The sequence below is a fragment of the Aspergillus lucknowensis genome, assembly GCF_044049455.1.
Source record: "Aspergillus lucknowensis strain CBS 449.75 chromosome Unknown BJX67scaffold_7, whole genome shotgun sequence".
NCBI lineage: Eukaryota > Fungi > Ascomycota > Eurotiomycetes > Eurotiales > Aspergillaceae > Aspergillus > Aspergillus lucknowensis.
In genome coordinates, this window is record NW_027263551.1 from 1 (window position 1) to 14246 (window position 14246).

Below are 14246 nucleotides of genomic sequence, written 5' to 3' on the forward strand. Positions count from 1 at the left end.
CTTTTTATATTTTCTTGCTATTTTTTATATAGCTTGTTTAATTTTAATATAATAATTATATTATTTTTTATGCTAACAAGTATATAAATAGTATAAATATTTTTAATTATATATATTAGTTGCTATCCCTAGTTTATTAGTTTAATTATTATTCTAATAGTATTAACTTGGATTTTATAAATTATTTAAGTAATACTTATTTATAAATTATAGGTAACTAGTTCTTAATCCTTTTTAATATAATAATTCTTTATAATATATCTAGGTTTATTATACTTAAAATATTTATTAATAAACTTTTTTATTTTTTTATTATTCTAGTTATTCTATTAAGTCTTGCTAATAGTAATATTTATTTATATTTTAATATTTCTATTCTTATCTTAATATTACTTCTAATAATTAAATAGTTTTTTTTATTACTATTTTTTAAGCTATTATTTAGTATATTAAGTCTTAATTTTAGATATTTAATTAATAAGCTTATTTAAGCTCTTAAGCTTATTATTAATTAATATAAGTATATTTTTAGTCCTTATTTTTAATTTTTTATAATAAATAGATTTAAGTATATTATTTTTTTATATTAAGTTAAATATAATCTAGTAGAATTTTATAATATATTTTTTATAAGTTATTTTTTCTTAATATAATAAATAGATTTAATTTTTAGTAATTTTTATAGTATTCTAATTTCTAAATACTTGCTTAAGCTATTCTTTAAAAGTTTTATACTTGTTAAAGATTATATTAGTTATAGGTTTTCTTTAGTATTATAGTTTTTCCTAATAATTATATATATAAGGTTTAAACTAGTTAAATATATATCCTTTAAAATAAGAAATAGTAAATATAATCTTGTTAAATTTAGGTATACTTTTTAGGTTATTAATATAAAGATATATATTTATTATAATTAGATAATTTTTTAGGATTACTTGCTTACTTTTAAATAGCTCTAGTTTATTTATTTTAATATTTTTAAATAACTATAATATACTAACTTAGTTTAATAAAAAGTTAACTATATTACCTAACTATATAATCTTTTTAGAGTTAGTTAATTCTTAAGTAGTAATAGATTTTCTAAAAATAATAGCTACTAAGTTTTTAAAAATACTATTATTTCTTGTTATATTAATAATAAATATTTTTTTTTACTTAATCAAGGGTCTATTATTATTAGATTAGGGTCTACTAATTAATCTATAGAAGAATATCTAAGAATATTCTTAATAAAATAAAGAGAATATAAAATATTTAGGGCTAAATAAAATATAAAAAAAGTTAGATAATTATAAATAATTAGTAAATAATAGGTATATTATTAATCTAGTTAATAATAGATAAAAAATAAAACTTTCTAGGTATAGGTAATAATAGTCCTTATATATCTATTCTTATAATATTCTTAAATACTATATAATACTTATATTAGAACACCTGCTCTATTATATCTAATTATATTAGATTACCTAATACTATTATAGTTTAGATTAGCCCTAGCATTATATCACACAATATAACTAGGTCAGCACATTGTTATTCCTTAGTGTTTCAACATGATGCTGCGGCACGTCAGGTTCATTGGCTGTCGATCCTTGTTTCTCTGACAGTTATTTAGTATAAATAATTAATATTAATTAATTATATAACTATTAATTATAAAAGTAAAAATTATTTAAAGCTACTAGAGGCCCATCTTATTTATAATCTAATTATTAGAACTTAATTTAATGTTTTAATTAGCTAGAAAGGTAAGTTCTTTATATTACTTTTTAATATAGATTTTTTTGAAAGTAATATATATAAGAATTAACTACCCTATTAAATTAATATTTTTAATTATTATTACCTACTTGCAAATCCTAGATTAAATAAGATAAGATTTTCTAGATATTTAGGATCTAGTAATTATCTTAATAATTATTATTTAATTTATAATAATACTAGTTTTATTAAAATTATAAATATTTTAATTAAAAATATTATATTTATTTTAGACTTGCTAGAATGACTTAAACTACTTTTGTATAGTTTTAAAATTCTTATGTTTGGCTTGATTATAGTTATATTTTCTTATATATTAAGATTAGATCTTTTGATAATATAAAATAAGGCTTTTAGTCTAGTTTTTTAATAAATATATATAAAGTTATTATATTTATTTATAAAATAAGATTAGCTATTTTATAAACTTATATATATTTAAAAAAAACTATTAACTAAATAATTTTTTAAAATTAAAAAAATTATAATTATTAATATAAATTTCTAAATAAAAAATTAATTTTAAAATTATTTACTAAATATTATATAAAAAATATTAAAAGCTCTTACTATATAATAAATATTTTAAATTTTAAACTTTTTTAAAATTTTACTAATGAACTAGATTTTATCCTCTTATTTAACTAATTTTTAATAATTTTAACATGCTTTTAGTAGTATAATAGTAGTTTTAAGTTCAAGGTATTAAATAACATATTAAAAATTAAGGAGGTAATCTGCTTGGTCGGGTAATCTTCTTGGTCAGGACTCCTTGCTTGGTAGCATGGATGTAAAGCAGATAGCATAGATATAGTGCCTGAAGTATCAAGCTGCTCGAAACAGTGCTCCAGAGAGTACTGCAATACCTGGGGTCTGACAGAACACATGCAACCAACATGGCAGATTGCTGCCTGAAGTATCAGCTTGTTCATTAGCTCTCCATGTCTAACAGAAGGCTTGTTATTTCTACCGTCTGCAATGTGGTCAAGTCCCAGGTTCTGTATCAACATCCATCATATCATCATATTGCTGCTGCTCGTGGTTGCTGTTTGTTCCATGATTCGGTTTTGCACCTAGTGACCCAGCCTTCTCTTCTACACTGTGCTGCTGAGTCAAATGTCCTAATCTAGCCCTCTCCCTGGTTTCTATTAAAGCTCGCCGCACTAGGTCTTTATCCTTTGATATCGAAAGCGATTCGGGTTCCCTATAGAGAACCAGTTCGTTGCAGTGAGGCTTGGGGCTTGTAACCAGCATTCTTGACATCGACAACCTGTCCTCTAGTCCGGGTAAGATTTTGAAAGTACCATCGAGAATCTCATTCTCTGCCAATTCCTGTTCTAGATCGTGAACGTAGATTGTGGTTTTCGTGTCATCCAGCATCATTGAGTCGTTAAATCTATTTAGCTTTGGTTCCAACTGAGCTCCTCCCTCCCGATTCTGGGGCAAGCGGGTCGCTGCCGAAGGGCCTGAGGGGGAAAGCCATTAGATTGAAATGCAAAGTAACTTGGTCGGGTGGTTGTCAGAATTATCCTTGCCTCGTACCTATTCGCAAGCGCCCGAACTTTTTTGCGAGAGGTTGATCATCGAGCTCTCCCTCGGCGGCGCGTTTTGTTCCGTGAACTTCTTGCTCTGACGGTTGCGCCATCATTTTCCCGCGGGATTCGCAAAAGAGGAATCTTATCGAAGAGATGATAACTCTTTTTTCATACTAATTTCAAATATTGACGAGGCCCTATTGTGACTGGAGGTATTTCTGAGCTGGTCGCTTGATGCTCAGTCCCAGGTTCTCGTGGGCTGTCTGGGGTTTGAGTCATCTCGCTCCCATTAGATTGAAAGCTAGAACATTCGACAATTTTCACGTCCTCACGCCCTTCCCTGTCCTACTCAAAAAGACGAATGCACAACCTTTCGCCATGACTTCGAACCGAGAAGATGGTCGAAAATGGACCTCTAAAGCCGTTCGCGACACTTTTCTGCAGTATTTCCGTAACAATGGTCATACTTTTGGTATGTGAACGATGAGGGACATGAGGATAAAAGAAAACATCTCAACGCCTGGGATTTTCGGCTGACAAGCAACCCTGTATAGTGGCTTCTTCCCCCGTCGCCCCTCACTCCGATCCCACATTGCTCTTCACTAACGCAGGGATGAACCAATTCAAATCTATCTTCCTCGGCACAGTGAACCCAAATTCGGATTTCGCACAGCTGAAGAGCGCGGTTAATTCGCAGAAGGTTGGCTCTCAACTTTGAACGCTAGGCCATTGCTAACAGATGTAAAGTGTATTCGAGCTGGTGGAAAACACAATGTTGGTGATAGCGTGTGCATCCACACTGGCGTGTGACTAACCGGACTCTAGGATCTAGATGACGTGGGAAAGGATAGCTATCACCATGTGAGACCACCCTTGGACTTGACAGTTGTGCAGCTAGGCTGACTGATGGCCTTTGGCAGACGTTTTTTGAGATGCTTGGTAATTGGAGCTTCGGCGATTATTTCAAAAAGGAGGCTATTGGATATTCCTGGGAATTGCTAACTCAAGTGTATGGTTTGGACCCCAGCCGTCTCTACGTTACTTACTTCGAGGGCAATGAGAGGGGCGGTCTCGAACCAGACCTGGACGCGAGGGAGCTATGGAGGGCTGTAGGTGTCCCTGAAGACCATATTCTCCCCGGAAATATGAAGGATAATTTCTGGGAAATGGGCGATCAGGGTCCATGCGGCCCATGCAGTGAAATTCACTATGACCGCATCGGCGGGCGCAATGCTGCCTCACTTGTGAACCAGGATGATCCGAATGTTCTGGAGATCTGGAACAACGTCTTCATACAATATAACCGCGAAACCGATGGTTCCCTGCGCCCCTTGCCGAACAAACACGTTGACACGGGAATGGGATTCGAAAGGCTTGTCTCTGTTCTCCAGGACAAGTCGTCAAACTATGATACCGACGTGTTCAGCCCCCTCTTCGAGACCATTCGGAATATCACGGGCGCACGGGAATACCAAGGCCGGTTTGGTTCGGATGATTCGGATGGTATTGACACTGCGTACCGTGTCGTAGCAGATCATGTTCGGACTTTATCATTCGCCATTTCAGACGGGGTGGTGCCGAACAACGAGGGTCGTGGTTATGTCATTCGCCGAGTCCTGCGCAGGGGCGCACGATACGCGAGGAAATATTTCAATGTTGAGATTGGAAACTTCTTCTCAAAGATTGTCCCTACGCTTGTTGAACAGCTAGGCGATATGTTCCCTGAGCTCAGGCATAAGGAACAGGATGTGAAGGAGATACTTGATGAGGAGGAGATATCATTCGCAAAGACCCTTGACCGCGGAGAGCGTCAATTTGAGCAGTATGCCCAACAAGCCAAGGTCGCAGGCGTAAGAAAGCTGCATGGCGCGGATGTCTGGAGACTGTATGACACTTTCGGTTTTCCGGTTGATCTAACGCGTATCATGGCCGATGAGCGCGGTCTCCAGATCGATGATCGCGAGTTTGAAGATGCACGCGCTAAGGCCAAGGAGGCGAGTAAAGGGCAAAAGCAAACAACGATTGGAGCTGTGAGATTGGACGTCCATGATTTGGGCAAACTGGAGAAGATGAGTGGTGTGCCAAAAACGGATGACAGTGCTAAGTTTGAGAGAGGAAATATCACCGCTCAGATCAAAGCGATCTATCAGGGGAAATCGTTCCACTCTTCGACTCAGGGATTACCTGACCAGGAGCAAATTGGCGTTATACTAGACCGCACGAACTTCTACGCCGAACAGGGCGGGCAAGAGAATGACGCAGGGCGGATCATCATTGATGGGCAGGCTGAACTTGAGGTCCTCGATGTCCAGGTCTATGCCGGCTATGTTCTGCATACGGGTTTCATGAAATATGGCACTTTCAGTGTTGATGACACCGTCTTATGTGAATATGACGAACTTCGGCGCTGGCCCATTCGGAACAACCATACCGGTACGCACATTTTAAATTTTGCCTTGAGGGAGGTGCTAGGGGACGGAGTTGAGCAAAAGGGCTCGCTTGTCTCTCCTGAGAAGTTGAGGTTCGATTTTTCCCACAAATCGCCCATCACCGACGCAGAATTGGCCAAAATTGAGGACTTGTCAACTCAGTATATCCGGCGCAATTGCCCTGTATATGCCCAAGACGTTCCCCTCGCCATTGCCCGACAAATCTCGGGAGTGCGCGCTGTTTTTGGTGAGACGTATCCAGATCCTGTCCGGGTCGTTTCCGTGGGAGTCGAACTCACTGAGATATTAAAGAATGTGGAGGACCCGCGCTGGGAAGAGGTTAGTATTGAATTTTGCGGAGGGACTCATGCGCAGAAGACAGGTGATATAAAGGACTTGATCATTCTGGAGGAAAGTGGAATCGCGAAAGGTATCCGGAGGATAATTGCAGTGACTGGAGAGGATGCGCATGCGGTGCAGAGTGTGGCAACCGCGTTTGGAAAGCGGCTTGATCACTTGGACACCATGCCTTCGGGCCCGGCCAAGGAGCAGAATGCCAAACAGATCCAGGTCGAGCTTAACCAGCTCTCAATATCTGCGCTGCAAAAATCAGCGTTTCGTCAACGGTTCACTCTCATCAACAAGAAAATCATTGATGAGCAAAAGGCGCAACAGAAGCTCGAGTCCAAGAAGGCTGTTGAGAGCATAACCTCGTATTTCGAGGCAGCAGAGAATGCTCATAAGTCGTGGCTTATTGCTCGGCTTCCGATATCTGCGAATGCGAAAGCCGTTAGCGAGTCTTTGAGTTACGTTAAGACAAAGCTCCCGGATAAGACGGTCTATGTCCTTGCTTCTAGCCGCGATGATGGCCGTGTCGCCCATGGCTGCTACGTCTCGAAGGTAGGTAATTCATTAATTATTGTTCCTTGTGATGCGCCTGGGGGCTAATATTTTGTGTTCTACACCTACAGGCAGTGAGTGATCAAGGCGCGTCTGCCAGTGAATGGGCTACCGCTGTTTCAAGAGCTGTTGGGGGTAAAGCAGGGGGCAAAGGCCCGACTTCTATTGGCAATGGCGTCAATCCTGACAAAGTCGATGACGCAATAGCTTTAGCCTCGGAATACCTTCGCAAGTTCAAGCTATAGACAGCCTTGGAGGAGTGCGAGGCTTGCATCTTGTGATTGATGTATATTCAAGACACCCTTCGAGCGACTTGGAAAGTGATTCCGGGTTACATTTCTCCGCATTGGACAATCGTAACATCTTGATTTGGTTTATCCTTTGTCGTACGAGTGTTCTCAATCATCCGTACGATGTCCATCCCATCGACTACTTGACCGAAGACAACGTGTTTACCGTTCAGAAATGGGGTCGCTGCGCAGGTGATGAAAAATTGGCTTCCATTTGTATTCGGCCCGGAATTCTATGAACGTCAGCTCTCTGTCGATGGTTGAATCAAGGGTATTATCTAGAACATCTTACAGCCATGCTTAGCAACCCCGGACGGTCATGTCTGAGAATAAAATTCTCGTCTGGGAATTTCTGAGTCCCATAGATGGTGCACGAGCCTGTGCCGTCACCATTGATAAAATCGCCTCCTTGGATCATGAAGTCTTTGATCTAAGAAATGGGCCTTGAGCACCGAAATCGTAAATATGGTCGTTTCGTATGGATCAACTTACAACTCTGTGAAACTTGCTGCCTTTGTAACCCTGGGGTCGACCTTGGTGATTCTTGCTTTCTCCGGTACAGAACTGACGAAAATTTTCCGCGGTTCGTGGTGTCACATCCGAAAAAAGCTCCATTTTCAGGCGACCAAGGGATTCCCCTGTTGAGGATATCGTTAACTCCCACCTCTACCTTTTTGATCTGTTGAGGAAATGGGAAATTCCCTACCACCGAGGGCAATGTCAAAAAACACAACTGGGTTGCCATTTTGCGTTGGAAGTGCGCCTGTCCTATGCATCGTTTTTTGGGTCTTCGAACCGACCAGGCCAGACTTTCCTTATCTTCAACGAGGAGACTAATCACAGGCGGAGACCGACGCGATGCAGCTTTGTCAATCCAGTCTGCCGAGGTGATCTCCGGGGATCTGCCCAGTCAAAGCCCCTCAAGAAGATTGACCCACCCAGCGCTTGGCACGGAGTCTTGCCAACCCCGTGATCAAAGACGTTTCGCCTGGGGTGTCTGGTCAATCACCCTTGGATGCGGATGCCACTTTTTATGCCACTTTTGTGAACTGGTCCTCTGATCTTGCCGCAGAAAACCAGAGAATACTGGGGTTCCAAGGCTTCTGCAGCTCCAATAGCGGCTGCCGTCAGTGATGCTCCATCTGGTGCATGTCCCTAGGAGTTCACTGACCTCCTCACCTCGACTCCATGAATTGAACCACCACCGCCAACACTGTCAGTCGGGGCTTCCGCTGTGGTCTCTTCCTCCATATCGCTCGGGGGTAGAGTAGATACAGCAATATTCGCCAATTGAAAACCACTTATCTGTCGATAAACTGGTCGTAACAGTAGGGTCGTCTTAGGCTGTCGCACGCCATTCGCAATTCTTCCGCTACATTGTCGGCATGTCTTCAACAACAACAACGACCTCTTCGCCGGGCGCGACTGGTTCTGATCATGGATCTAATGATGAGGGCTCTAGCCCCACTAGTTCGCCTCTTCTATTCTTTGTCGCCCTTGGATTCGGGGTCGTTTTCACGAATCTGTGGTATGCCCAGGTTTATTACTCTCATATCGCCGCTCATCCTAATGTTTGATGGATTCTAGGATCATTGTTGGCGTTAAGTATTGCTTCAGATATAACCAGCGGAATCGTCAACTGCGAAACGAGGAGACCGGCGAGCCGATCGACCTAGTCGCAATTCCACGAACCCATCGGCGAAGGCGAGAGAAAAAGTTAATGACTATGGAGGATGTGAATGAGCGATTTCCATTGACCAAATATAAAGTATGGAGGTGTTCGCGAGCGAATGCGGGATTATCAACTGCTGGTGGAATATCAACCGCGGAAAATGGTCCAAGTCCCGGAACTCAGGATGATGAATCATCCGTCACAGCGGGTGCTGTAGCATCTCTGGCTACTTCTGGTGCTAAGTCTCACCAGAGACTTGTATCAATCACCTCACAGCAGTCAGACTCACTTGACCACACCGATATATTACCTCCACCGGAAGAAAAGAGTGTGGAAGATTTCTCACAACCAGGCCATGTGCCGTCCAAAATAAGCTCTGAAAGGAAGGATTCAGAGCTGGGAAACTTCGGGGAGCATAGTACACTACAAGAGGATGAGAGTTTCCTTCCAACTGCAGTCCCAACCGACCTCGCCGCGAATCCTGGAGATTCCTGCGCGATCTGTCTCGATTTCATCGAAGACGAAGATGACATACGTGGCCTTACCTGTGGACATGCTTTCCACGCCTCGTGCGTTGACCCGTGGCTCACCAGCCGGAGGGCGTCGTGCCCCCTATGTAAAGCGGATTACTATATACCTAAACCCCGTTCCGACGCTGCTCAACCAGGCCCCGCATCCGACCGTTCCAGTCGCCAAATGACAACTCGAATGGGCCCCCCGGCCCAACCACCAGCTGTCTTTGTAAGGGGACGAGTTAATCCTTTTCGGACACGCATAGTACCGTCTGATCGACCCATACAACGCGCCCCAGATGCCGTCCCTAATTCATCCCAGCCATTCCAGCACAGATTTTGGAGGGTGCAGCTTCATTCACACCGTGCGACAGCAAATTCTGAAGATAACCGGCCTAATTATAGTGTTCGCGGGCTACCACTGCTATCCTCTCGGCTGCTCAATTTTCCATCCCCCTTCAGGAACACGCACCTAAGGCGCCAAACGGAAATTGACACTTCACATTCTAATAGCGCACCGACCCCAGGCCAGTTAGAGGCAGCACAATTTCGCTGATTATTTGTTTTCAATCACTACCTCGGCCTATAATTGGTATTTCGTGTGCTGGTGCGAAGTCGGCATCTGGAATGCCGGCTTGCGGGGCGAGAGCTATAGTTCCATTGATATTGATCTGTTGAACGCAACCCGCGGTTAGGTGAAGAGCTTAGGACTCTGAGAGAGCGGGATGCCCCCATACGATCTCAAACAAATGATTCTTGTCAATAGCACCACTTTGTATATGGAAATCTGGATGCGGGTGTTATCTTAGTTTTGTTGGAACGACCATCTATCGTGGGGAGAAACCCGAGCTAGTCTCGGATTTATTTATTTATTTATTTTTATTTTTTTTTGGATGCGGTTAGACCCCTGATTCACAACGGATCAAGCGTATATCGAGTCTCATCCGTCGTCATCGGGGCCCAGCTGGGTTCTTGGTCTAGGAACATGACATCCCATTAGCTAGTCACTTTTCCATTGCATAGATCACCTAATGATGGATAGGGTTAGTAGCAACCCGTCAATTTTCTAACTTTACAAATACTGATGGATTTTGGAGTAGATGCGCTTGAACAATGACTGGTAGCATCGCAGTATTAGAATACAGTGCTAGAGCCACTCACTTCTGTGCTCTGGGAGCGCCCACACCAGCGCCAATGACGCCCGGTAATTCAGTAGCCCCAACACTATACATCATGCCCACAGCAGTGCTAATAGTTATCATGATAGCTACAGTGACGCCTGAGATGAGGAAGAACGGGGAACTGACATCCCTTTTCTGGCATGCAGACCCTCCCCACCGGGCCCTCTGTTCCGTGCCGTCCTCATTCTTGACGAGGGTTTCGTGACAGCGGCAGGCGTAGCAGTCACCGGACGCCGCTTCGCTCTCAGACCCAGATTTTCTGTAGCAGACACCGTGTCCAGAGCAAGAATTTGTTGCCTCATTGCAAGATGAATTTGACGCGTAGCAAAGAGGCGCTACTGCGAGTGGAACTTGCACCTGCTCAACGGCGACGGGCCGCGCGTTCCTGGCCGAATTTCCATTGGTATTGGTCTTTGCGACTTCCAATCCTCGACTTAAGTGAATTGACTTGTTTGTCACGTTGGAACTCGGCAGAACCGCCGCCGTAATCCTCTTGCCACTCAAAGAAAATGAATGTAATTCAGAAAAAAAAGAATGTATGCTATCGAGATAGGCCGAGGGAGATCTTAGTTTTCCAAGTGGCTGCAGCAAGCATTAATCAGGGCTCATGATATCGGCTGTGACACATACCTCAAAAACAATGCGCAGAACAAGGATTTTCTTATGCTCGTTAAGCCAGGCTTCCCCTGTGCTGATAAGACTCAGCAGTTTATCGTGGAACGTGCCACTAAACATCAGGGACCCAGGAGTGTTGCTTAGACATGACTGGGCGTTCTGGAAGTACCGTGGATAAGGTTTTAGCACTGTAGCATTTCTCTTATGCATGAAAAGGACGGCGTGGGCGTGGGTAAGATCACCTTATGGGCTTCAAGGCCAGGTGCGTCTGAGCCGGAGAAAGTGCAATGTTTGTTTTCCAGGCCAAGTATGCCGTCTCGGCCGGCCTCTAAGAGAGAGTCAAAGAAAGCGTCTCTGGCATAAGTCGTTGGAAACGTGGAGGTGACTAATTCACTCTGATAACCATTTCGTATTGAGGAGTCTACATGATATCGTGATCAGCAATATTCGCTTTGCTGGCTGCTGCTGTTTCGACGTACCGATATCGTCACTTAAACCTTCCAAAATGATGAAAATTGTGTTCGGGTCTCTACCCTCAGTTGACGAGCCGAATAAAGGGTTCGCAGGCCCGGCCAGTTTGCCCAGGGACTCGATGCTGTCCTCATCTAACCTCTCTAGGGTTGACGTTGTGGAAGATCCGAATCGAAGCTCCAAGAGCTGCTCCAGGGTCGCGCTCGAAATAACTGACGGTTTCGGACCTTGGTCTTCAATGGCTGGGCCAAAGGTGAATACGGAAGCTTCGAACGCGGTGGTTTCGACGATGACCGCGGCCAGAGGAACCAGGAAGCTGGAGAAAAAATGCATGCCGGGGCAGTGGTCGGTGTAATGGATTACAATCGATGGTTTTAACCGATGCACGATTTCTGCAATTGCGATATTAAAACATCCCATATAAATAGTTGGGTTGTTGGGCGCTCTTTTTCACTACTCCTAGGCAGTGCCTCTCTCCAATGAAGATCACGTGAGGGGATTCTTGCCTCTCCGAAGGGACCTCTTGCTTGTGATTGACCTGATCCTGTCTTGCCGATCTTTCTATGACTGATTTTGTTCAAGAGCCAATGTTTTACTTTGCTATTATTCCTTACCTTCTTTACAGCAGTAGCTTGTCTCGGCCATTGCCCTCCACACGCTTCTCCTTCCCGCGGTGGGCTTTCTCACCAATCTGGCTCTCAACTTGCAGCCCCGTGATCTTGACGACAATCGCTTCACATCCTCTTGATGTGTTGTACCAATGCCCCTAATAAGACCGCTACATCCACTTTTTCGATCATTTCTTCGAATCAATCCACCATCTCGTTCACTCTCACATTCTTCAAATCTCCGTTATGTAAAAGTCAAACGGCCGTGGTCTAGGTAGGTTTGGGGTCAAAAAACCATCACTCGTGATCTTTTCCCGCTTTTTCCTCTTTTTCTAACGGATACAGGAGACTACTAACAAACTGCCTGATTTATGGTGCTGCTATTTACGCTTGGAGTGTATTAGTGCTAGTCCCATCTGGTAACGAAGCGAATTCTCCTAGGACTCTTCTCAATGAGCCCACCTTCGATGTTTCCAGAACCGATAAAACGAAGCATACAAAGCACGAGAAGCCACGAGTAGCCAATTCAGACGCTATATTCATTCCACTCGGCTGGCCGCAGTTGAGGGAAGGCGAATTATACGCGGAATCTGACCCAGAGTGGAAGGCGTTCGTGGAGATTTCAAAGGATCGCGAGAAGATTAAAACACTTAAAGGTAATGCCTAGTACAGGATTATTCTACTTCAGCATTGATACTTACCCAACTAGATGAGTTGGCATCGATGGTTTTGACTTCGGCGTCCCGATCTCGTGCCCTCTCGCGCACGCTGGGACCCCCTTTCACGGTATCACAGTCTTGGCTGATACCTATTTTTCCAACTCGTGCACCATCCGCATATCATCGATCAGGGTATGTAAAAGTTTCTGCTCTGTAATTTGTGCGGCTCTCACGATAATGCAGGTTAGAGATCACCGAGGCTGGAGTGTCCTGGTGCTCAAGACCTATGTCAAATCGGGGTACCGATACTCTTCACAGGTCCATACGACCTCTTGTTGTTGCGCTCGCCGTAAAAGATGCCTACTTAGTACTCTGGAGGGGTTTTATGGATAGATTCAACGGGAATTACTCAGACAATGAGCGGGCGCTGAGATTGGTGGACTCGTCAACCAAAACATTATTGCCGTCGGATTCCAAAGCATTGGGCAACCTTGAAGAAACGCCACAGTCTGAACCGCACTCTTTTCCCTCTACCAGTTACAGGGGCAGTACCTGCCAAAGTAACGGGAACTCACGCCCTCACCCCTCAATCATTCTGTCCATACTACAGCGGCTGCCTCTGCCCAAATTTGGCCCCGGGTCGGATCTATATGCGGCCTCGTTAGCTTTCAAAAAAAGATTGAATGAACGTCAGGCTCGTGGCTCATATGTACGTCACCGAGACACGTTCACCGTCAGTGGTCCTGTGGGCCTTAAGGGATCTATGGGGTCCTGCAGGGTTGAGGTAAAGGGCGAATATGACCCTAAGACCTCAAGGTGGGTATCTGTTTCCATGCGCCTTAAGGACGGGGCGATATTTCGACGGAATCCTCTTGGCGGTAAATAGGGCAGGCCCCCCAAATCGGGCGACAAGGAATAATGTCAGTGCTCATGATGAACTCTAGATTGGAGTTTCCGATGAAAGCCAGTTGCTTCTAGTGCCTCCCTGTTTTCGATCAAAGAATTGGGCATGATTATTAGAGGGTTGTCGTGATAGGTTGCCGAGCAATTTTCCACAGTGCGTAAAGAATCCGGGCGATAATATCTGACGGCCTGAATCCGACCTGCGATGTGTCTGGTGCTGGCTTGCTCGGCTTTCCTATTCGCAGTTCAACCTTCAAGGCCGAGGCAGTGGCGCTCCCTTTTCTGTACTGCGCCATCCTTGTTCAGTTTTTTTCACAGCCAACCTGTTCAGCCTCAGCACCTAGCCCATCAGAGTGCGCGCAAAGATCTTTGCCACTCTCCTTGCACCGGATAAGCCGCAGGGTTAGTCGAACACTCGCTCAGAACGATGACAAATTGGGTAACCGTACGTCGTGATTTTGGTTTCAACCTTGAGGTTCGCAAGCGAGCGGTTGATGATACCTTCTTGTCTTATTGAAAGCAAGCAGTAACCCCAACAGTTTATCTTGGCCGGAATTCTGAGCTTGATAATTTAGTTGATTAGGCAAAGGCGCAAGCACCCGGATCCACTTGTTATTCGTTCTAAAACCTTTTGGCCCAGGAGATATGGCACTTGACGTAAGATTTTCTAATCAGAAATTACAAGCGTCTTCTGGTGTGAA

General features: G+C 43.4%; 5 protein-coding genes across 5 annotated transcripts; 3 read left to right on the forward strand and 2 right to left on the reverse strand.

Annotated features, from left to right (window-relative positions):
- Positions 1-3683: 3683 nt before the first annotated feature.
- BJX67DRAFT_378477 (alanine--tRNA ligase) lies at positions 3684-6879 on the forward strand (the record flags this gene model as incomplete). The annotated part of the gene is made up of 6 exons (XM_071032351.1): positions 3684-3777; positions 3860-4005; positions 4053-4079; positions 4131-4166; positions 4226-6634; positions 6706-6879. 6 exons carry the CDS (start codon positions 3684-3686, stop codon positions 6877-6879), a joined length of 2886 nt encoding a protein of 961 aa, XP_070888893.1.
- Positions 6880-6964: 85 nt separating this feature from the next.
- cyp3 (putative peptidyl-prolyl cis-trans isomerase) lies at positions 6965-8242 on the reverse strand (the record flags this gene model as incomplete). Its single annotated transcript, XM_071026955.1, has 4 exons — positions 7631-8242; positions 7417-7562; positions 7217-7354; positions 6965-7157 (listed from the first exon to the last, which is right to left on the reverse strand). Exons 1-4 carry the CDS (start codon positions 7698-7700, stop codon positions 6966-6968), a joined length of 546 nt encoding a protein of 181 aa, XP_070888894.1. The 5' UTR covers positions 7701-8242.
- On the forward strand, positions 7829-9943 carry BJX67DRAFT_299163 (uncharacterized protein). The gene is made up of 2 exons (XM_071026953.1): positions 7829-8452; positions 8512-9943. Exons 1-2 carry the CDS (start codon positions 8310-8312, stop codon positions 9662-9664), a joined length of 1296 nt encoding a protein of 431 aa, XP_070888895.1. The 5' UTR covers positions 7829-8309; the 3' UTR covers positions 9665-9943.
- A 111-nt stretch (positions 9944-10054) lies between these two features.
- On the reverse strand, positions 10055-11915 carry BJX67DRAFT_299178 (DUF3844 domain-containing protein). The gene is made up of 4 exons (XM_071026954.1): positions 11384-11915; positions 11147-11325; positions 10920-11063; positions 10055-10871 (listed from the first exon to the last, which is right to left on the reverse strand). Exons 1-4 carry the CDS (start codon positions 11793-11795, stop codon positions 10266-10268), a joined length of 1341 nt encoding a protein of 446 aa, XP_070888896.1. The 5' UTR covers positions 11796-11915; the 3' UTR covers positions 10055-10265.
- A 1-nt stretch (position 11916) lies between these two features.
- On the forward strand, positions 11917-13622 carry BJX67DRAFT_299653 (uncharacterized protein). The gene is made up of 5 exons (XM_071026957.1): positions 11917-12257; positions 12329-12639; positions 12693-12834; positions 12886-13529; positions 13587-13622. The coding sequence occupies exons 1-4, from the start codon at positions 12136-12138 to the stop codon at positions 13526-13528; spliced, it is 1218 nt and encodes a 405-aa protein (XP_070888897.1). The 5' UTR covers positions 11917-12135; the 3' UTR covers position 13529; positions 13587-13622.
- Positions 13623-14246: the final 624 nt, after the last annotated feature.

What these genes read in the sequence shown, in the direction of transcription:
- BJX67DRAFT_299163 (XM_071026953.1), top strand. Translation starts at nt 8,310, where the DNA reads ATGTCTTCAACAACAACAACGACCTCTTCGCCGGGCGCGACTGGTTCT. An exon ending in GTCGTTTTCACGAATCTGTG is followed by an intron (nt 8,453 to 8,511) that starts GTATGCCCAGGT and finishes GATGGATTCTAG; the next exon opens with GATCATTGTTGGCGTTAAGT.
- BJX67DRAFT_299178 (XM_071026954.1), bottom strand. Translation starts at nt 11,795, where the DNA reads ATGGGATGTTTTAATATCGCAATTGCAGAAATCGTGCATCGGTTAAAA. An exon ending in AGGTTTAAGTGACGATATCG is followed by an intron (nt 11,326 to 11,383) that starts GTACGTCGAAAC and finishes GATATCATGTAG; the next exon opens with ACTCCTCAATACGAAATGGT. An exon ending in TTCTGCGCATTGTTTTTGAG is followed by an intron (nt 10,872 to 10,919) that starts GTATGTGTCACA and finishes TGCTTGCTGCAG; the next exon opens with CCACTTGGAAAACTAAGATC.
- BJX67DRAFT_299653 (XM_071026957.1), top strand. Translation starts at nt 12,136, where the DNA reads ATGCCCCTAATAAGACCGCTACATCCACTTTTTCGATCATTTCTTCGA. An exon ending in GTCAAACGGCCGTGGTCTAG is followed by an intron (nt 12,258 to 12,328) that starts GTAGGTTTGGGG and finishes TAACGGATACAG; the next exon opens with GAGACTACTAACAAACTGCC. An exon ending in TCCGCATATCATCGATCAGG is followed by an intron (nt 12,835 to 12,885) that starts GTATGTAAAAGT and finishes ACGATAATGCAG; the next exon opens with GTTAGAGATCACCGAGGCTG.